Source organism: Xiphias gladius, chromosome 19 (genome assembly GCF_016859285.1).
Source record: "Xiphias gladius isolate SHS-SW01 ecotype Sanya breed wild chromosome 19, ASM1685928v1, whole genome shotgun sequence".
Taxonomy (NCBI): domain Eukaryota; kingdom Metazoa; phylum Chordata; class Actinopteri; order Istiophoriformes; family Xiphiidae; genus Xiphias; species Xiphias gladius.
The window spans coordinates 28,221,723-28,244,274 of NC_053418.1; the positions used below are offsets into that span (position 1 = coordinate 28,221,723).

Below are 22,552 nucleotides of genomic sequence, written 5' to 3' on the forward strand. Positions count from 1 at the left end.
CTTCTATCACATGTTGATGGCTTCATTTCAAATTCATTGTGGTCTACAGAGGCAAAATTACAAAAATTATGTCGCTGTTCAAATACTTATGGACCTTATATATATATATATATATATATATATATATATATATATGTATATGTATAAGTATATATATCTATGCAAGGAGAGTATCAAAATTACAGCGAAGAGAACAGCTTTGAAACTGCGCTGCCCACGCTGATTCTGAACTCTGGTGAGCGTTACTCTGTACTTCATTCTAATCTCATTACCCTTCCACCCATAATCACTGTGACTGTTACCCCGGGTGAGGCTTCAGATGAGAGGCAATATGGCCTTGATAAGAGGAAAACACATAGAGAAAACACACAGACACACACACTTCAAAGGTGGATGTCTGTGGAAATGACCTGTATCAGCCACATACGAAGCTGCCCAGTGGGTTGTAGGTCTAACAGTATGGGGCAAGCAAGTTACCCATACAGACATACAGTATAATCTACTAATATACAGTATTTTTAAAACAAAATTTAATTCCAAAAATGCTTCAAACTTTGCTGGTTTTAACTTGATGATTATTTGTTGCATCATAATCATATCATAATTATTTGGGAAAATGGTTTCAGACTTTTGGACCCCACTGTAAATATTGTATTGGTACTGTATTAAGTATGTATATTTTAAGTTTATATTGTACATACTGTAAGTGCAATTTAAAATTTGAATATATCCATATATACAAATACTAGTGAAATTCAGGAAGACAAATTGTGGGGAAGTGGTTAAAAGGGCCAACACGAAAAAGACTAGGGATCATTGGGTTTAAATGAGCTTCACAGGGGATAACTAAAGGAAGAAACCCTTTTCACAGCAGACATTTTGACTTGTAATAGTAGGAAAAGCTCAGGTGTTACTAATAACATTAACTATGGCTCTGTTCTGTTCAAGTGAAGTAAATAGCCAAATTGAGCTGTTTTTATTGTATTACCTTTATAGCAATTAATTAACAAGAGGAAACCAAACAATATACAGCTAATTTTAATTAGCTAAATCAACTTAATTAGGTCAATACTGGATTTTATTTGCAATTTTACAGAAATTAATGAAGTTGTTGATACTTCTGTAGTTTTTGGCCAATAGGGAGGTATTGTCACTCATCAGCATCATGGACGTATGTGGGGAAATCAAACTTTTGGGACTGACACCAGGGCTGCTGTCAGTCACCAAATGGGATTTCTCCATGACGCAAGATGACATCAGAAAAATTGTCCAATCAAGACGTTACCTGCCTTACATGTTAACTTCGTGATTACAGCTGATGGATTAGTGAAGAGCTGGTGTAAACATGAACCAGACAAGAACTAAACGCACCAATGTATAATTTTTTCCCATAGTCCGGACCAAATGAACTGAACTACAGGTATGAAAGCTTGCTAAAAGTAAACCATCGGATTCTGAACACAAGTGGTGCTGCAGAGCTGTGTTGTCTCAATCATGTGTCCTACATGCACAAGGATGCCCTAATGTGCTATGCGCTTGCAAATTTCTGATGGCTGTAGATGGCAGTAATGCAAAGACAGCTGGTGATGGTAATGCATCGCCTAAGATAGGTAGTAATGCAACAATAAAAGAAGAGAAGAGGAAAAAAAGACCACCAGCTGCTATAAACACAGGCTTTGCAAATGTTAGAAAGCAGGAAACAAATGTATGTTAAGAGAAAATCGGTCACTTTATCAGCTAAAAGCTAAATAACATGTCCCCCAATCGTTATATCATGTATCATACTTTTTTTTAGGATATCTCTTTATTTTGGTTTAGTTCTCATATATTTAGCTAGTGAACACATTTGCCTCTAACACGGTGCCTGTATTGTAAAATGATGCAATTTTTAAAGACTTTATTTCCTATCAGATTCTAAACATGGCAGTCCTCACCAGAGTTGTTGTGTTTTCTTTTGTACCAAGCTCCATCCACAGATTTCTCCTCTGCATTCTTGTCCTCCTCAGCCAGCATCACCTCCTCTGCAACGCAAATACGACACTTGAATTTACAGTAGTCATAATTAGGTCATATTTGTGTCAATATCCATTAATATTAAAGTTTTTCATTTAATTGTAACTGTAATGATTAATGTGGGTATGGCCCACATTTGTAACGATGTTTGGTCAAAGGAGAAAGAGAGAGTGTTTGTGTGATTTGTTTTTGACCTGCTTTGCAGATCCACTCCAGGTATCCAGTTAACTCTCTCTCTATCTGCTGTTGTCTGCGGAGCTTCAGGAATTCTTGCCTCTTCTCCACCCGTTCTCTCTCCTTGGCAAACTCCCTGTAGAAACCACAAAGAAACCACACACACACACACACACACACACACACACACACACACATACACACACACACACGCACGCACACACACACACACACAGGCATATACACACATCCCACAAAAAGGTGGGCACACACAACACACAGAGATATGTTTATTGGATCTGACAAGCCATAACGGACCCTGAAACAGGTTGACAGCAGGCTGGCTTCCAATGGGTAAAACAGAGTCTGTGTCCTGTCACATTTTGGAATAGCTAAACTCAACATCAACAGCAGGGTTGTCTCATGCTTAGATAACAACCTAATATCTGTCTACATGGAACAAGGTAATCCTCTGTCTTTTCTCTAAAAAACAACCATTCAGGTGCCAAGTCTTGTGACATGGACTCGAGTCCGACTCAAGTAATGAGTCTGCTGACTTTAGACGTGAATTGATAAAATCAAGACAAAGTTGCAATTCAACACAAAGGAGTCGTAACTTCACTAGGACTGAAGTCCTTTGACTTGGAATGACTCAATATGCTACCCAAGACCAAAGATAGAAAATGAGGTTATTAGAAAGTGAGCGGCATTTCCCTGACAGTAAATATACTTTGAATCATTCCGACAACAGCCAGTCATGTTGCATAAGCAGGAAGGAAAGGTGCCTTTGACAGAGCTGACCAGCAGAAAGATACCAGATGATACAGTGCCTTAGATTATCACTTTCCTGTAAAGACTATATTGTGGTCATCAAAAAACGAACAGCAGCATGGAAAACATTTAGCTCACTTCTAACTGTATGACAAACATAAGTCAGTTTTATCAACTACTTTTAATGGAAAGTGGCTAAAACGCTCACTAGGAAAGTTGTATATATATATATATACATATATACGCTGATTTATATACGTTATCGTTATCACATAACGATTTGCATATACAGTAAAAACAAGATGCACTACTAGATACAAGATTTTCTGGAAGATAAACTAGAAAAAAACTTGTCAGTTAACTCAAAAAGCTACTCTAGCTAGCTTTATAATCAGCTTTAATTATTATAAAAGCTGCTATAACCTCATCTTGATGCATCTAAATCTACCTGTAGTCTCTGTTTAATAAGTATATACGTCAGCTGTTGTGTACACTGTGGAACTGAAGTATCTTGAATAAAGACCATCCAGACACTGGAATGAGCCAACTCTTATAAACGCTGTATATTTTGTGAAAAAATCAAATCAAGTTAATTGTCGAGTTGTGTCCTTTTAAACAAAAGCAGAAGAGAAGGAGAAACATTAGTGGGATGGTCTGGTAGCCAAGAGGTTAGGCGCTGACCATGAACAGCATCTCCCTGGTTTGCATCTGGCCAGGTACTTTGTTGAATGTACCCGCCATCTCTTTTGCCCCTCAATTTCTGTCATCTCTATGCTGTTACTAATAGAGGCTTAAAATTTATGGCTAGACTGATTTTTAAAAGCAAAAGTCATTAATGAGTCTTAAAAGAATCTAGCAAGAAAGCCACTGATAACGTACTGAATAACACAATAGACGTATCTGATCAGTTTGCCTCCAAATGGTATGAAGTTGATTTGAAAGAGGTCATTCCAAATACAAGGATTTATCATTTCTGTAAATTTACCATACTAATTGTTATTCTAAAATGGCATTAAAGTTGCTTTAAATTTGGTAAAAGTCACATAAAGATTTTGTAGGGATCAAAACGTTAAGTTAAGGACTTGGACTTGACTAGGGACATCATAGACTTAAGGCATACTTGTGACTCAAGACTTGGGTCTTATTCTTACTGGTTTCAGCCACAAATACTATCTGTCCTGCTAGAAATATACTGTAAACATCATTGTTATCATTACAGATAGGAAGGGGGAAACGTATGAAAATAAGAGTCAAGTTGTATCAAAACAGAATGATTCCTTCTAAGTTTGACAGAGGTGTGTGGCAGACAACAGCAATACATGGGCATCTTCTAGCACAAAAATCTGTGTCTGTGTTATGACGCAACCTGGAACTGCACAGGAGACTTGGACTCTGTTATCAATCTCCCCTTTTTAAGTCACACCCTCTCTGTGTGGTGACACAACAACTAAGGCCAGCTAACAGAATATAAAAGCAGAGAGAAATACAAATGAATGCAAACAACTTAATGACATATGTAAACAGGATATTTACATATACAGGACACGTATCCCACATTTTAATGATAATTATACACAAAAAGAAAATAATTAATCAAATGAAACCCTAATTGAAAACTTGTGAGAATATTAAACGTTGACCTTCTTACAACTATTTTTTTTGTACTATACTATGTTATTTTTGTTACATTGCTTATTTGTTAAAACTGATAACATTATCTTCATTGCCACTGTATTGCTTTGCCAACATTACGGTTAGGGTTATATCTTACCAATAAGGCAGTTTTCAGTTTAAATGAGCTGAGTGGGAAATGAGATATGTAAGAGATGAGGCAGAAAGTGGGAGGTGGAATAAGAGAAGAAAAAGAGAGACAGGGACAGAGAGACCAATAAAAAAAGACAGAGAGAGTGAGTAAGAGAGAGGAAAACAGACTATTGGAATAACAGAGCGAGGAATCTCCAGTCCACCCCCGCCCATCAGTGATTGGTGTGTCTCCCACACAGCAGAGGGGGAAGCTCTATTCTGCATTGCAGTGGCTGCCTTTCTTCCTGAGGGCGTTTGTATATGTGCCTGCCAGTGTGTCTAAATCTAATTTTGTGGTTTCATATCTTTCTATTGATAATGAGTGTGCAGCGCATTCATGTGTCCTGTTAAGTATACAGTGTTTGTGTGTGTTTGCATGCTTGTGTTTGCATGTGTGCGTGTGTGTGTGTGTGTGTGTGTGTGTGTGTGTGTGTGTGTGTGTGTGTGTGTGTGTGTGTGTGTGTGTGTGTGTGTGTGTGTGTGTGTGTGTGCAGTTGTACTTCTATATTTGCTAGAACCAGTTTTAGTTTTAGACCTTTGGAGTGAGGACATTTTGAGAAATTGAGGACATTTTGTCGGTCCTCACACCTTAAAAGGGCTGTTTGAGGTTTTAGGGTTCAGGTTAGAATTAGGTTTATGCTAGGGTTAGGGTAAGGCTTGGGGTTAGGCTTTTAGTTGTGATGGTTAGGTTAAGTTGCTAGGGAACGGATTATGTCAATGAGTGTCCTCACAAAGATAGAAGCACAAGTATATGTTTGTGTATGTGCACAAACATGTGGATGCATACAGGGAGAAATTGTGGCAGCTAGAATTCCCCATCATTGAAGCAGCTTGCAGCCACTCTTTCACAGTCTCACACACATACATACTGATACATACTGCATGCTAGCATGAGCACAAACATAAACATTACACAATGAGTCAGATCCACGATAAGTTAGATAATTACAAGCTTTCATGCACATACAGTACACATATTTTTCTCCAGAGATTCAGACCAATTAAAATATGCATATGCATAGAAACACACCCAGTACATTATATTGCATTTCTGTCAATAAAAGCATTCAAAATGCATTGCATACGTACAGTACATACCACCAGTGCTCGTGTGTGTGTGTATCTTTTATATATTACGAATGTATATATATTTTTATCATAATTTTATTATAATTCATTTTAATTTAATTTACTTAAAATGTACTTCACTGATAACATGGCAGTGTTTGGGCTGTTTCAAAAGAACAGTGATAGAGGCAAAAACTTTGGTCAGGTCTTCCTGTTAGTTTTGCTACGGGCAACGACTGGAGGGTGAAAAATAAATAAATGCTTAGCATCTCTGTAAGTCCTACAGATGCTCAAAATCATGAAAAAAATCATGGAAAAGTCTAAACATTTACAGTTCCATGACAAGTGAGGAAACCGCTTTGCTGATGAAGACTGTCGGATATGGTGGAAAGCTCCAGAACAAGTAACTAAGTAGATCTCGGCTTGAGATTGTTTTGTAAACTATTTTCAAGAATGATTTGACATTGCTAACAAACAATGATATTTTCTTCCTCTACGCTCCATATGGAGCTTGATAATGATGTAACACTGATAATGATGTGCTAACAAAAACTATTGACACAGAACAAACCAACAAGACAATGCTAAAGATTAAGCAGAAAAAAAAGCCTACCACCTTAAGAAGTTGTCCAAAAACAGTTGCCTAGTGTCACATCCAAAAGACACTATCATCCCATTGGAACTGTGTTTTCATCTAACCTGTGCAAGATACAATCTCAGCTAGGATACAGTAAAAGTATAAGTTAGACAAACTAGAGATGTGTGAGAGTAGTTTTTAGAATAAGCGATTGTGATTTAAACTTTGATCACAGCCACATCTCATCCCAGTCTGTCCACGCTGATAGAAAAAAGCTGAATAAATGGCCCTGACCTCCCCTGGGGGTCTGCAGCCTCTCAACCCTGCATGTATCTGCTCTTCCGCCTGCACTGAAGCTCAGATCGTGACCTTTAAACAATGACATAGCCCCCGCATTGCCCTGCCAGAGAGCATCAGTGACCTTCCACCTCCAAAGTAACTTTAATGCCATCTGACATTATTTTTTGAGGTCCAGACATTCATGATTGGGATCAAGGACAGGATGCAGCAAGTGTTTCTGACAAGGATTAAATCTGGGATTTTTTGTACTTTAAAATAATCTCATTTAGTGATAAAGTTTGAGATGAAAAAATCTGTACCTGGCAGCCTTTAAAAAAGCCATATCAGTCAAACTGCTCACTTTTTTGAGCTTGTTAGGAGCATGTAAGAGCATTGTCATGGAAAGATAACCTAAAAAAACTCTGAGGAAAATTATGGACACAAAATGACTCCAAAGTTAAAAACATTAATGGCTCTGCTGAACTGACTTTGCAGTTTGTTCACTGTAGTCATCAAACTTCACTCCCAACGGCACCCAATTAATTGCAGTCAAAATTAAGTAAACAAGAAAAAGTTGAGACTCATTATTCCATCCTGAAAATAGCTGCAGGAATTAAAGTTGGAAGAAAAAAAAAAAGATGTTCCACAAATTACTTTGAGTCTTTGAGGGACAGCCAGGCTGATTTCAAAACGATTTCCACAGTGAGGACATAGATTCCACACCATCTGAGAGAAACAGTACCAGCAAAGGGCAGAGCAGCCAGCTGGAACATAGGGTACTGAGGCTTCTTTCAAAAATGAATGACCTTAACATTAAACAACAGAAGAATGAACATGAATACAACTCTGTGTTCATCCATGTATCTGAATTAGCTGAGACTAACGAAGAAAATGAAGGAGTTACAAAAGTATCACAGTATGGTAGCATATTGCTGCATTGCCAAAAAAATGTCAACGGATCACTACCACGTTATACCATGAAAAGTGTATTGTATAACAAGATGTTTTTCACATTACAACATACAAACTTACAAGATAAATAATAACAAGATAAATAATTTATTGTTATAACAAAAAAGTTTCTTGTTATGACACGATATTTGTATGTCATAATAACGTGACCATATCTTGTTATAATGTGAAAATCATCTTGTTATAAGAACTTTTCATGTTATAACATGATACTGTTCCACTTTCCTTTTTCTGGTGTGGCAGCTATACACTTCCGTATCACAGAAACTCAATAGGACAAATTATATTAAAGTAATTATATAAGGTGACCTGGAGTGTAAAATAAAATAAAGGAGTGTAAAATAAAGTGCAAAGCAATTTTAAATGGACGGATGAAATAGTTAGTTTATTTTATTTTACACAAGCCTGGCATTCACATAAAATCTGGGTAAGAAACACTGAATATAATTCAAAACTGCTTCTTCACAAGTAATCCCCACAGTGTACATTTAAACTGTCAATAAATGATTTACAAAGTAACATTATCATTCAGTTGGAGTCCTAAATTCCCTCTCTTTTAGCTAATATCTGAGGGAAATATTTGGCATTTTCGCCAATTAATGCTCCACTATGTTCAGCAGCTAATTGCTAAACTGTGTACAGTGGGTTTTTAGAGCTTTTTCTCTGAAAACAGCTGCCTGCTGCAGCTGAAAATTATGCTATGAGAGTAGTGAGAGTGAACCAAAAGAGTAAAACTGACAGAGAGATAAGCAATGAGCAGAACCTTACTGTAAAGCTCCATAAAACTGAAGAGAGAAATGCAGATTCAGGTGATAATTCTTTGTAGGTTTTATCACTATGATGAGAGACCTTTTCACATTGTCACATTGTTTTCTCACTGTCGTCTGATACACTGTTATTATAACAATAAGAATTTAGCTGCTTTAAAAACAGGAAATCCACAAACCCCAAAACACTACAGCATTGGAAAAACGAAATGTATTATTACCTGAATATAAACTCACACGGTTATGGAAAAAGGATAAAAAGGAAGGTATGTCATAGGTACAAGGGGATTTTGATTGCATGTTAGAGTCTTGATCTATCATAAGTGTTTCTGTTTCTACCCACCTACCTGACCCAATAGAAAAATTACATTCCTATCTTGATTTAGTATAGATGGTATACAGTAGGTTAGATGTTGCACATGTGTGGGGGATGGGGAACAACATCCAGAGACTGCTGGTGCTGAAGAGAGATGACAATAACTGCAAAGTAATATTACATTAAAGGCAATAAAACCCAGCCTTCTCCCATGATGCTCATTTCAGTGGTCATGGCACAGATCTCAGTGCCTTCTACTTGCGTCCCTTTATAAATGAGAGTGCACGTTTCACAGAATTACACTGACAGGCTCTGCACACCATGCACAGTGTAAAGACTGCTCGTGGTGTGGCAGACTTGTATAAACATGAATTTATGTTTTAATAAAACCTCATGAATATTACATTGAAGTTGCCGCAGATGTGGAATTTGCCTAATTTAGTAAATGCAAAGAACCACACACTCTGGACGAAGGGAAAATCTCTATATGTGGAATGTTTGAAAGTTGACATTATGGAGTTACCCCATAAGTGATACTTACTATTTACTATTACACCCCTTCTATTAGTAATTTTGAAGGACTCTTCGCTAAATCTCTCCCCTGAATGTTGACTGTCTAATTATAGCTTAGCAACCATATGAAGGCATGGGAAGTCTGCCAGATTTTGGATTTCGCCACTTCTTAAAGCAGTTTGTATGGGGCGGTAGTAAAAGAAATACTCAGCACCTCAAGACTTTGGAGGGTGGTGTCTTTTTTTTAGACCAAACATTTTCCATGTCTTCTTCATGCATCATCAGCTGGGGAAGATGTTAACTTTTTCCCAGGACCTGTCAGCTTTAGTATCACTCTTTTAGCATAATATCATGTATGTAGCAGTTAAATGCATGCGTGAGATCCCTTTTCTGCAGTATCTTTTACAGCCATTCTGGCTTCTCATATTTGATATTGAGAATTAAAAGTGGAGTTTACATATTATTGACATTTGGAAGCAGTCATACATAAAATCCTTGTGAGCTGCAGCATTTATGTACCTGCATGTCACAACACAGCCTTTTGCAGTAACACTGCTCTACTGATTCACTATGGCAGACAGTAAGATAAAGATGGGAAAATACTAAAGCAAAGGTTTCTTGTATTATTTTATCTTTAGCAAAGGCAACCATCAAATGATGAAACAGAACTGGTTAAAAGTGGAGTATGTAGATAAATGTAGATAACATCTCTCAAAATGCTGTGCTCAGTTCATCCTCACAGTTTGTACTCACCCTGACAGCACGCCTAGAACCAGATTGAGCATGAAGAAGGAACCGATGATGATGAGGGGGATGAAGTACAGCCAGTTCCATGTGTTCCCTGAGGCATCGTTGGCCTAAACACATTGAGATAAACAACAGGACTATTAAAGCTGTTGAGTTGTTGCATTTAAATGATAAGGCTGGCATTAATATTTTTCTTTTTCTATTTTTCTTATAGTCAATAAACTCCATGAAAAGACCATTCTCTCTCTAAATACTTTACGACTTTCCTTCTTTGTCTTTGGCACTCAGACTTAACCCCACTGGTTCCTACAGAAGATGTAAAGATTATGCTGATGTTCTTTAACAGTTCAAAAATACTGTATATAGTTTCATTTTTAGAAAAAGGCTAATAATTTCCCGAAACTGTGGTCCACTTTAGTTTTTAACAAACAAAATTACTCAAGCATGAGTAAATAGAGCATCTGTTAGGAACTATTTTCAGTGGGGGTGGGCGTTGGGGTTATCCATATTTGGTGCTCTATTGTGTACATTGGGCAGCAGGACGGTGTATATGAGATTAGACACATCTTGCATGTGTGTGTTCATGGTAATGAAGGAACATGTCAACCAGTTCAACAGTGTGGCTCGCTGGTGTGTTTTTAATAGTTTTTGGAAAAAAATGGAGCTCTGTGGCACAGAGTAATAAGATATCAGGCTTTTAACATGAGTAAAACAAAAGTAGAATGTCACCAAACTTATTCTTTATATTTGCATACGTGTGATTCTGACCTTTTTTCGAAGAGTAAAATAATGATATTTGAATTCTTAATAATTTCAAATTAAAATAACTGACAACATAAAGTATCCTATTACACAAAATTACCACAAACTACAACCTCATAAATTAACTTTCTGTCTTTACCAGCCTTATATGTGAGACAGTGAAATGGCAACAGCCGCCACTCATCTGGTTTCAGACTTTCATCAGATCTTGGAACCTCGCGGCAGGGATTATCTCCTATTCAGACATAATAGCATCAGTGAAGTCCAACACTGATGTTTGGTGATAAGGCCTTGCTAACAATCGGTGTTCCAGTTCATCCCAAAGTTGTTGTATGGGATTGAATTCAGTGCTCTGTGCATGCCAGTCGAGCTCTTCCACACCAGAATCAAGATTTTCCTTCATTGGAGGGATATCCAGCCCATGAAAAGTACAATAGAAGTATACAAAAGTATGTAGACAGGAGTGCCCACATACTGTACATTTGGCCATATAGAATATTGAGAGAAACACATTGCTTAGTGTGTTCAAAGGCATTACAGCTTTGCATCTTGATGGTCTGAAGATATCTTCCACAACTCTCAAGACACATAATCATAGAAGTGCTGATGGGAAAAAAGCGCTGATCTGTATTTGCCTTCTCAATTAGTTGTGACGTTAAGTCCAGGACTTCAGAGAGAAATGCCAGGCTTCACTGCTATTATGCAGCCTATCCTCTTTTATTCTGTCTCTACCGTAGAATTACTGGGTTTATTTGGAAATACAATAAATTAACAATAAAATGGGTATTGCCTTCAGTGTGGAGAAGAGGTGTGCTAGTTTGTATGTGTGGTTTGCTATTGAAGCAGTAATGACAGAAGCATCAGTCACAAATCTGAGGCTCATGTTCTCTTCTCTATTGTGACTTCCACCTCGCCTGAAGGCTTTCTGCTGTATTAATGTTTACAGAATTTCTTACACCAGGGACTCACACTCACATTATTACTTTGGGAGGTTAATTTGATTGCTGGAAATGGTCTAGCGATGCACTCATTTACTGAAACCCATTATGATGCCTCGCTATCATTCAAAAATGTGTGTTAATTTCTCATTTTGCATCCATAGATTTTCTCATTGTTTTCTCAGATACATGATTAGTCCCATTATCGTTTTTTGAGCTAAGCATCACTATAATTGCTTCTTCCACACAACAGAGGTATTGTGCAGCTTAATCAGATGGTAAAATGCTTACAAACAGTATGGCATGCAAAATGTGCAATACATATGAAAGGAGAAGCAAGAAGCAAGAATAAACTGTGAAGAAAAAACATTTAAAAAATATATTTAAAATTAAAACCAACATTGTCTCTCACAAGTTGACTGTTATCACTATTCTAAGTTGAGTGTTATTGTTAGTTGAGACAGAAGAAGAAGTAGCGATTGCTAGGAGCACTTCCCTTGACATTTTCACTAGGATCAAGTTGCCGTACAATAAACTCTATAGCTGAGTTCATTCCCTCCACACTTGTCTGCATTTTGTGGCCTTTTTTTGCCATTGACATAACCTTACAAAGATGTCATGACTAAAGTGTTAGTAAACAGTTACCTACTTACAAATCCTGCAGACACAGACAAATATTAAGATTCATTCTGAGTTATGATTGTGACCACCTGATGAATGTGAGTCCAATATTCACTCTCCTTTCAAGCTCTGAGAAAAATATCTGGCTTTTTAGCTGCTGAGTGCCTACTACTGCCTGATCAGCACCAAACAGTAGACAGAACAAGACTAGGTCAAAACTTAGTATATTGCTATTATTATATAGTATATTATAATAGTATATTATTATAACGCGTATGGTCAATGTGTGAAATTGAGGACATAGTTGAAACCTGTTGTGGAACCACTATAAACAACTGCTTTTAATGGAAAGTAGCTAAAGCCTGCTGGTTAAGTCACTAAATATGGCTAGATGATGTAATATGCTAATTAGCATATTCATGATGTCATTGTGTCATATCTGCATTCTGCTTAGTGTCAGCTAGCCCTTAATCTGTTGCTTCTCTCCTATCTCTGCACACACATTTACAGTAATTTAATACGGCTGTATTCCCAATAAAGCTGTTCTCATTTACATGTTTTTCTGATTCTGTCTGTTGTCGGACAACAGAACAAGTATGACATAGTGACCGAAATGTGGCCAATAGAGGCTACGTGTTAACCAGCAGTTACTTCCGAGAGGTGGACCTGCAGAAGGAAAACCTCGCACTTGCGTGGCAATACTGGTGACTCTCTTCTACCGAAAGTAACATGGGTTTTCCAAAAAGTTGCTAGATTTGTTCCTAGGTGCTACACCCCCTGATGAGGTAAAACGTTTTACACCAATTCATTTTGAAAGAGCAATGGCCAAAGAGGAAACTCCAACGCTCCGCCAGCCAACCAACAGTGCAACTTCATCACTCAGTCAAGTGGAATTAGGCTGACTAATGGTGTAACGTCATCACTAAATCAGAGAGTCAGTCAGTCAGCGAAGGACATTCGTGATTATAGGGCTGGCCCTCTGCTGTGGTCCAGCCAAAAAGTTGGAGACTAGCTGGTGATGATTGTGGAGTATTTAGCACTAGTTGTATTTCTATAACCAGAGCTAAAAGGAGTGATAATATGGGACTTACATTCATTAGGTGAACAGACACAGGACTCCAAATGAATGCTAATGGTTCTCTGTACCTGCTTGATGTATCAAAAGGTGTGCTAACATGTTAGCCATATCAACTGTATAAGGTCACAATACTGTATGTCAAACGTGTGGTTGATGTTCAGCCTGTTGAACCTGACAAAAAACTGATTGTTGCTGCTTTAAAAGTGCTATATATAGTCTTTGCTAACAAAACGTTACCATTAACAACTGATTGCTTAATAGTCTGGAAGAAATATTGGGAATTCAGCATCAAACTTCATTCCTTTAATTGCCAAGAGGTGTCTCACGCTGTGGAGAGCAATGCCCTGTAGTCCAACATGAGAGGATGAAGAAGCAGCACATAAAGGAATGAAGTTTGATGCTGAACTCACAACATTTCTTCAAGACTGGTAAGTAATCAGCTGTTAATGCTAACCTTGACTATGTAACCATAGCAAAAACTTACATACAGAACTTTAAATATTAGAATATTGAAAGTGCAGCTTTAACTACAGAGCCTATTTTCTTTTTTAAAACTCAGGATTTAGGAAAAGCTGTATTAGATTTACAAGAAACCTTTGAAATCATCATAAAACATCTCCTGACCCAGAAGGGTAACATAGTTGGGCAGAGTACAATGAATACCAAAAACAGGTCTTTCTTAATTAAATCTATTCTAACTGCTACCATACTCCCACTTAGCACCACGGAGGACATTGTAGCAGAGCAACTGCAGATACAACTGATAACAAAATAGCCTGCTGCCAGGGCTGCATACATTTTGCTATTGTTGTTACATGGAATATACTATATCTTATAGAAATGGCAGGGTAAGGCACAGGGCATACAAATAGGGTCTATGTTACTATAAGGATTGTAGTGTTTTCTTTTGAAAATTTGGCCAGCTGTCAAAAAAAAAAGGAACTTTTTCCTGATGTGTATTGATCTGACTCTTCTTGAGCTACAAAATAATTGTTTGGGGATATAAACAGTAGCTAACCCAAGACAGTTTACTTATCACGACACCCTAAAATTAGAATGAAATCTACCTTATTGGATGTCAGACCACAACAGCCTGTTAATCAATGTACGGTGGGGAGAGGTGGGGAAGGGAGTGACAACTGGGGCTATATCATCTTAACAAGTAATTTAGTATCAAATTCAGCCATTAACCACTTTAATCAGTGGGTGGGTTTCCAAACTCACCAAATACAATATGTGAGGCTGCATTACAGGGAAGTGTTTTTAAATGATGAGCACACAGACATCTATTGAGGTATTGAGGTCCTGCAGTTGACCTCACAATGTCTAACAGCTGCCATATGGCAGCAGAATTTAAGCAGTCAATATTAATATTGACACGGGATGCCACTGTTCATTACCCCTTACCTACCAACAGTCCTTCTTGGTTCTCACCAGTGTCCTCTTTTAACCCTAGCCAGGTCCTTCTCTAACCAAGTAATTATTGTGCCTAAATGTAACCAAACCTTAACTACTGTCAATGAATTTCAGAAGTTCAGAAAGGAATTGTCCAACATGGAAACATAGCCAGTGTGATGAAACAAGACTGATTGTGGCAGATAAACCCAATAAGATGACTGAAAAATAGATTTCAATTTAAACTACTTGGAGATTGAATTTCTCACGCGAGGGGGGGGGCATACTGACCCAAACTTCCTGTATCCAAGATATCAGGATTATGGCATCTGGTGGGGAGGCTGCAGCTGCCACGCCTGGATAACCAGTTATGCCTCTCCTGTCAGCAACTTCCATTCTTCTCCATCATTCTTGATATGGATATCTACATAATGTTCACCAGAAGATTATTCCTAATCTTCTGGGTGACTACTTGGACTTTCATTAATATTACAGTCAGTTCAAAGCCTGACTCCAGATTTCCACCTTCAGCCATGGCTCGCAGACTATTGTTTGTTTTGTCTTGATTGTACTTACCATGATATGTTCACTGTCATCACGTCAAGTCTGCTTTAGCCCATGAGACATGACATACAAAAAGTTCCGCACCCTGTACCACATTTTAAAGTATTTTTCTTAATGATTCGTAAGAGAGTCTGCTGATTTGATTATATTAAATTATTATAAAAATATCACTATATTTTATCTATATTAAAACTTCAACTAATGACGCACATCATAGTTGGTCTGACTATTTTCCTTAGTTGGATGAAAACAGCTTTTCTCTATAGATTTAACAAAAAATCTAAATTATTATTACGCTATATACCATTATGCATATTCTGTATGCATGCAATACCAAACCTCCCTCCGTACCTACATCAATAGGTACATTGATGTACCTACTGATGTAGGTACATCAATAAAACAATTAAAAGTCTACATCAATAAAACCACATCAATAAAACAATAAAAGTGAAGGAAACAGATGTTTAATTGGTATACTACTTGTTTTATTTTTTTTGTTTTTATTCCAGTCTTTAACATCATCATTACCACAATACTATGAATTACGGGTTATTTTTTGTGCACAGGTTGGTGAAGTCTGCACACCAGGCAGACTTTCTAGAAGTCCAGAGAAAGTGACCTTGATGCCCCTCGCAGACTTTATGAACTTTATGAACTTGCGTACTTCCCAAGAATTTGCCAATTGAGCATGCAAGTCTGCAAGTTCAGTGAAGTCCATATATTTGGATGCAGTCAAAATTTCCTTCCGACCTATACTGCGGTCCACGCACATTTGTCGCAACACACTCACTGCACTGAATGTTCCCAGAGAGACTGATTTGTTCTGTAGTAGGTTGACTGAAGCCAAAGAGTGCCCACATGACTGACATGACATCTTTTTTCTTTACCAGCTCTTTCTCATCTGCGACTGCTCCCATTTGTATTTCTCTAACAGTTGAGTGATTTAGTCTATCTGAGTTTTACTGGACAAATATTTGTTCACTACACTGTTTGTGTTCTTTTGCCTATAGAGTTATATTCATTGTACTCTCAGGTGCATTATACGGTTTGGAGATTATATGAAATAATTAATTAATCAAACATATTGACATTGGGTCTAGAATTTGGGCCTTTTAATAACCCTGACCCAGGACCATCATAATACGTATCAAAGTCTTGGATCACTATTCCATGTAATTTGGACATTTCCGTCAATAGCCTATAAAACACAGGAAGAATGTTTAAAACACAAACTCAGAGGTTGGTAGGATGTCTCCCTAGTGACTGTGAACGTAGGAAAAAGCAATGTCAGCTCTGTTTAAAGAAACAAAAAAATCGAATTTTCCCCATCCAAGAAAGGTCTCCAAAATAAGGTCAATACTAATTATTGCTAGGGCTGTAAATCACGCCCCGGTTTACTACAAAGTGCTCTACATTTACTGTCCGCCAATTTGTTTGAGTGTCCAAATTATGAGTGTGTAAGTTTATCCACTACATAGTATCTTCAAAAATTCCATGATGGAACAAAAAAAGTACAGTCCATGGCGGGTACATTATTTTCAGTCTGCAATCCCACAGTGCAATGCTTCCCATTGTATAGATGTGTAAATTACTGTTGCATGACTTTACAGCTGTCAGTGACGACACAAAATTATGATGATCAATAAGAGTCTGAAATCTCTACATACTGCTCACTGTTGAGTAAACTTCTGAGTGTCGGTTATATAGGTAGTAGTGAATGAGTGAATGAGAGAGTGATTTTGTACACAGTCTAATGTAAAAAATCAAACATGATGCAGGATGACTTTCTGAGCAGCAATGTGCTCAGTACTGCCACTTGTTCTGCCTATGGCTGAATGATTATTAATTTCCATATCAAAATCAAGGTTTGAATGGGTAAAATTTTCTAATCACAAGAGCCCCAACATCACATCACCACTACATCATTAATATCTTAACAAGCTGTAAGAAGAAAGCTTGACTCAGTGACTGTTAACATGACAACTGTCACCTGAAGATTTAGTCAGTTGTAGCAAACAGTAATGAAATTACTCGGCCAAAATACAAAATCATTCTCTTTTCTGTTGTCTAGTTAATATAGTCTCTGCATGCTGTCTGTACTATTTATGCTCAGTCAAACATGGTTTCCACAAGACAGAAAAACACATTGTGTGGTTTTGCTGAAACAGAATGAGGAGCCCTTCTCTAAATGTATAATCTACCACCTGCAAGTGCACCCAGGGCCATCCAACAGGATGACACCCAGCTGAAGTCAGTCCAGACTTTTGTCTATCATTGGTGGCAGTCTCTAACAGGACTAGCCTGGATGCAGAGCTGCAGCGCAGGATTGCACGGACATCAACATTCCTCTCCTTCCATGCCGGGGTTTGGAAATGGTCTGGAATCTTCCTTCAAACCAAGTTGATGGCCTACAAAGAAATCATACTACCCATCCTTTGAATGGAATTGGACAACACCGTTATGGCACCTTCGACAACTAGTCAGCTTTCACCAACCAACATAAAAGTGCTAACCAAAGCCTGTACAACATCAGGGAGAACGATGGCGCACACTGGTAGACTGCGTTCACTTGGACATGTGTGCCATGTGTCTGACAACAGACTGCCCAAGCAGATGCTGCCCCTCTAAGGGTGACTAAGGAAGAGGTAGACGGATGTTATCGATGAGGACATTGGGCTATTTAGGATCAGAGCAAACCACTAAAACCTGATCCAGAACACAGCATCCTGTAGAATTGTTGTCCAGGAATGAGCCCCCAACATCAGCTATGCCAGGGACATGACTGAGTGAGTGAGTTAGCCAGGAATGTCAATATTATCATCAGTAGACAACTACCGTATGTAGTTGTTACCAATATATATAATTCTATTTTCAATGTCATGATAAACTTTGGGAAATACTAAGAACCTAAAATAGTATCTAACTAACAAAGTTAGTGCGCATTTTGTCAATAGAATTGGAGCACCTTTCTTTTCATGTAGAAAGAAGAAAAGTTTATCATTATGCATGGTCCAAATTGTCTGTTTAATAGTATCGATGTTTATTTATGTTTAAACCATGATTTTACAATTGTATGTCTGTTTAATTCTGATTTAGTTGCATATTTTTGTGTCATCTGTCTTATGTTGTTTGTTTTCCGTGTCCTGTCCGGCCAGGGAATTCTTGAAAAGAAGATTTAGCATCTCAGTGAAGCTTTGCTGGTTAAATGAAGTTTCAATTAAAAATGTAGACAATCCATACAGGCTACAATGGTAACACTGTTCAAAAAATCTACAAATAAATTATTTTCCCAAATTGTTTAGGTAGCTCCCCCTGACGTACATTGTTTGCTAACTTCTGTAATATTTAAGCAACTGGTTATTTTATGCTGTATCATTTAGTCACAGTTAAACGGCATAACTGTTGACATTTACAGCAAGCTAAAGGTGCAAAATCAGTATCTATAAATCCTTTCAGAGAACTAAATTTTCCAAGAACTTGATGATAGTCTTCTTCATGACAAAGACAACTAGACTGAAGTAGGGGAAGGGGTCGGATGATCTATGTTGAACTGCTGCCAGTCAATCCCTTCAAAAAGGCACTGGGTTAGAAAGTTGGAATCATCTGTCATAAAATGGTTCTGAGATGGAAGTGGCTGCAGAGGGCTGGCTGTATTAGTGCATTAGCTGCTGTTGTGGTGACGCCTCAGAACTTGGCAGAATAGAGAGAGCACAGAGGGCAATAGAAAAGCCATTAGTAGCTCCGTTCTGCCCCTAAATGTTTTAGCCTGAGGAAAGCCTTCAGTTCAACAGCAATACCACACCCATATTGCCTGAGAGACTGGAGACAGACCATGAAATAACAGGTACTGACTCATACAAACACAAAACCAGCTCTATGTTTAGATATGAACTAAGACTGCTGATACCTGACACGTTTAATGTACTATATCTTTATATTTGACCTTTTTCATTCTGAAGAACTAAAGTATTGTAGTGAACTACTCTTTCCTTCACTCAGTATAACTGTATGAAGCTGAAAAGACAGGGAGAAACATGGGTTTTAGCAGTACTGGAGGACAAGTGGCAGTGTATGGTCCACACTGTACCTTGTTGTTGCTGTCCTCTAGCTTGTAAACATCCTGCTGCCCAGAGCTCTGTCTGACAGCATCTAAAAGTCTGCCTGTTGTTTACAGGTGAGTGGATACTGTGTCACCAGAGGGGACTCATGCAACTGACCCTAACTAGCCCTGACAAGCACTCGAAAGGGCTGGTGAAGTATAGGGGATAGGGAACACTGATATACTGGGTAGCACAGGGTAACACTTAAAGACAGCCAAGATAATGGAGAACACTTAGCTTCCTATTATTACCATGCTGTAAGAAATCAGGGACAAAATCCACACTCCTTGTTTCATGCAGAAACTCATTAGTTTTTCCCCAGAAAGTCTGTAATTTTGATTGATAGTTTATCTGTCTAATGCAGACTGCTGAAACATTATATTAACTTAGCTTGAACTCGGAATTAATTTTTGCATTTAACAATGTACACATGTTGCTGTCTTAAGTTAATTAACAGTTTACAGTAAGGGCCTCATCTGATGTGCAGGAAATGATGCATTTCTTTGGACAAAACTATGAACAGTCATGGCTACAGCAGTGCTAAGGACCTCACAGTGCTGAACACACTGACTGACAGAAGATCTCTTGGAAATTTACCATTAAAGGGGAACTCCACCAATTTTACACATCGGTGTGTGTTTCTAAGTGTTGGGTACTAACGCATGGGTGTAAATGTTTTTATAAAGCCTTTTGTGCCTGCAGAGGGAGTTATGTTAAATAAGATAAAATGCCTCAAGTGATGTCACATCCAAATCTCCAACCAAACAGTCAGTAGTTAAGTTGCATTGTGGATCATTTAGGCGACAAATTTTGGCAAAGAATAATGAATGGAATAAAATAGACGATATCTCTGGTTCTGCTGCACAGATTTTTATCTTTTTTTTTTAAACTTACCATCGTTAGTCTGGCAATGCTAAATCAGTGGGGTACTCGTAACATCAAAGCACAGAGCATTTGGCAACAAATATATAGACAAAACACGACACGACAATCTCACTGTTTACCTCTTTAGCAAAAGTCATCGTATAGCTTCTTTAAAATATGATGAGGAGCTTTATATTATTTCCTATGCAATGCTAAAACAATTACAGAACATGGAAAATGAAGATTTTTAGACTTTCCAAATTATTGATATTGTCTGCTGTCTGGCCGTTCTTTGTAAATCACGTCAAAATTGGTATGTTTCTAATGCAATTTGATACTTGGACACTTTCATCAAAACAGTGATAACAGTGAAATTACGGTCTCTGAAAAGGACTCTGAAAAGTATGCAAAGACACAACAACAGTGAACAGAAATATTTGCTTTCATTGGTAAACATACACAAAACTAATAATAAAGAGAATTTGGAGAACATTCTCTTGATTACCAACTGGATTTAATTAAGTCATCTGACAACAAACTGCCTCCTCCATCTCTCACTGGTATTTCTAGCATTCAGATCTGACTGAAACAGAGACAAGAGAAATTCTAAATTGTAATGCATTATCGTCCCATTCACACTTACACAAACAGTACTTTAACCTATGATCTGTATCTGGATATCTTATCTAAATAATGACATGTGGTCACTGGCCTTCGCATTTACATCTGCCATTCTGCCTGTATTGATCAGATCTCAACAGGCAAGTTAGGTGGGCAGGGTTGGATAAAATTCAAGCATGGCATATCCTAGATCAGAGAATTTAATAATAAAAAAAGACTTTCTTTGGAAGATACTCACTTGATTTGAAACACAGTCTGCTGAAGCCTCATATTAGCTTTGGTTGGTTAAGTATGGAGAGAAAGTATTGTCTCTTTCTCTTTCTTTCAATTGTTCTAAGACTTGAAAAAAATTGAAAAAATGTGAATCTATCCATTACCCTAGATACAGATCACCTGTTAATGCCAGGTATAAACAGGGTCTATAGAATCATGTGTACACTTACAACAAACCAGCAAGGAGGGTGTAGTCATCAGTTGTGATGGCCACATCAAAACCATAGTGTAGCTGGAAATCATGCAGTTTTTCCCAGTACCAGGCAGCAAGGGCAGCAACTTGTATTTTGGCCAAACTATAACAGTATATTATGGAGAAAGATTGATAGTTTTAACATCTCTAAGTTTATATGCCAGCATGCTAGAGTGAAGAACAAGGCCCTACCTAAGCTTTGTGTCAAAAATGTTGAGACACGTCTACTGTAGATCAGATTGTTGACAGTCTAAGTGTTACTCTGCTCTGCTCTATGTGTGTGAATTATTTTAGAGGTTTTCTACACGCAAAGGTAGTACAAAGCATAAACAGGCGACAGCGCCTGCCAGGAACGAGAGTTTATGGCTAAGAGGTCTTGGGGGTCTCCTAATGAGAAACTGACATCCTGAGTTTTGCCCTCCATCCACAAAAGAGTCACAGCTTTGGCAGAGACAGACGAGGGCCCGTACAGCCATGATGGATGGCCAATCTGATAAAGGGGACACAGCCAGGTCCCACAGGGGTGGATAATGAGACAGCCGTCACTCCTTCCTTGATCAGTCAATCAGAGAATCCACCAATCATATTCAGAAAAAATCAGCAACCTCAGCCCACACGGTCAGAGCACATTACCAGTCTGTCAGTGATCCAGAAGACAGGAAAAAAAAGCTTGCTAATGATGGATGAAGGAGTGACCCTGAGTCTTAACCCTCCAACCCTTACACCCCATATGGACTAATTCTGGATTGACACCTCGGTCTAATGGGGATTATTCATCATGTGAATGACGACAGCAGTTGATATTGATGGAGCAAAGATTTTTAATCTTAGTGAAGATGGTGGAAGCGAAATGTTAATAGGAATTATTAGAAAGTGAAACTGGAATCTACATAACCAGTAGGATCATTGACTCAGTAAGCAAAGATAAAAATGAGAATCTCAAACAGGAAAAAGCCAGGTCCTCCTGTTATATTCACATTTTCCCATATCCTCCTCAATCATTATGATCATGGTTCAAATCATTTTTAATTTTAAAATCTAAAATTGACCATTACTGCAGTTAATATAAATTATTCATTCATAATCAAATCTTTATAGTTTGTCATTTGTAAACAAATAATGATTTTGTGTTTTCAGGGG

At 37.9% G+C, this 22,552-nt stretch overlaps 1 protein-coding gene across 1 annotated transcript in view; it reads right to left on the minus strand.

The window, feature by feature from the left end:
- The window catches only part of cacna1ba (calcium channel, voltage-dependent, N type, alpha 1B subunit, a), a 162,903-nt gene that overhangs the window by 80,382 nt on the left and 59,969 nt on the right, over window positions 1-22,552 (minus strand). Inside the window, exons 7-9 of the mRNA XM_040155330.1 lie at window positions 10,007-10,110; window positions 2,208-2,323; window positions 1,935-2,021 (exon numbers count right to left, since the gene is read on the minus strand). Coding sequence (XP_040011264.1) covers window positions 1,935-2,021; window positions 2,208-2,323; window positions 10,007-10,110 — 307 coding nt within the window. The remainder of the gene's footprint in view (window positions 1-1,934; window positions 2,022-2,207; window positions 2,324-10,006; window positions 10,111-22,552) is intronic.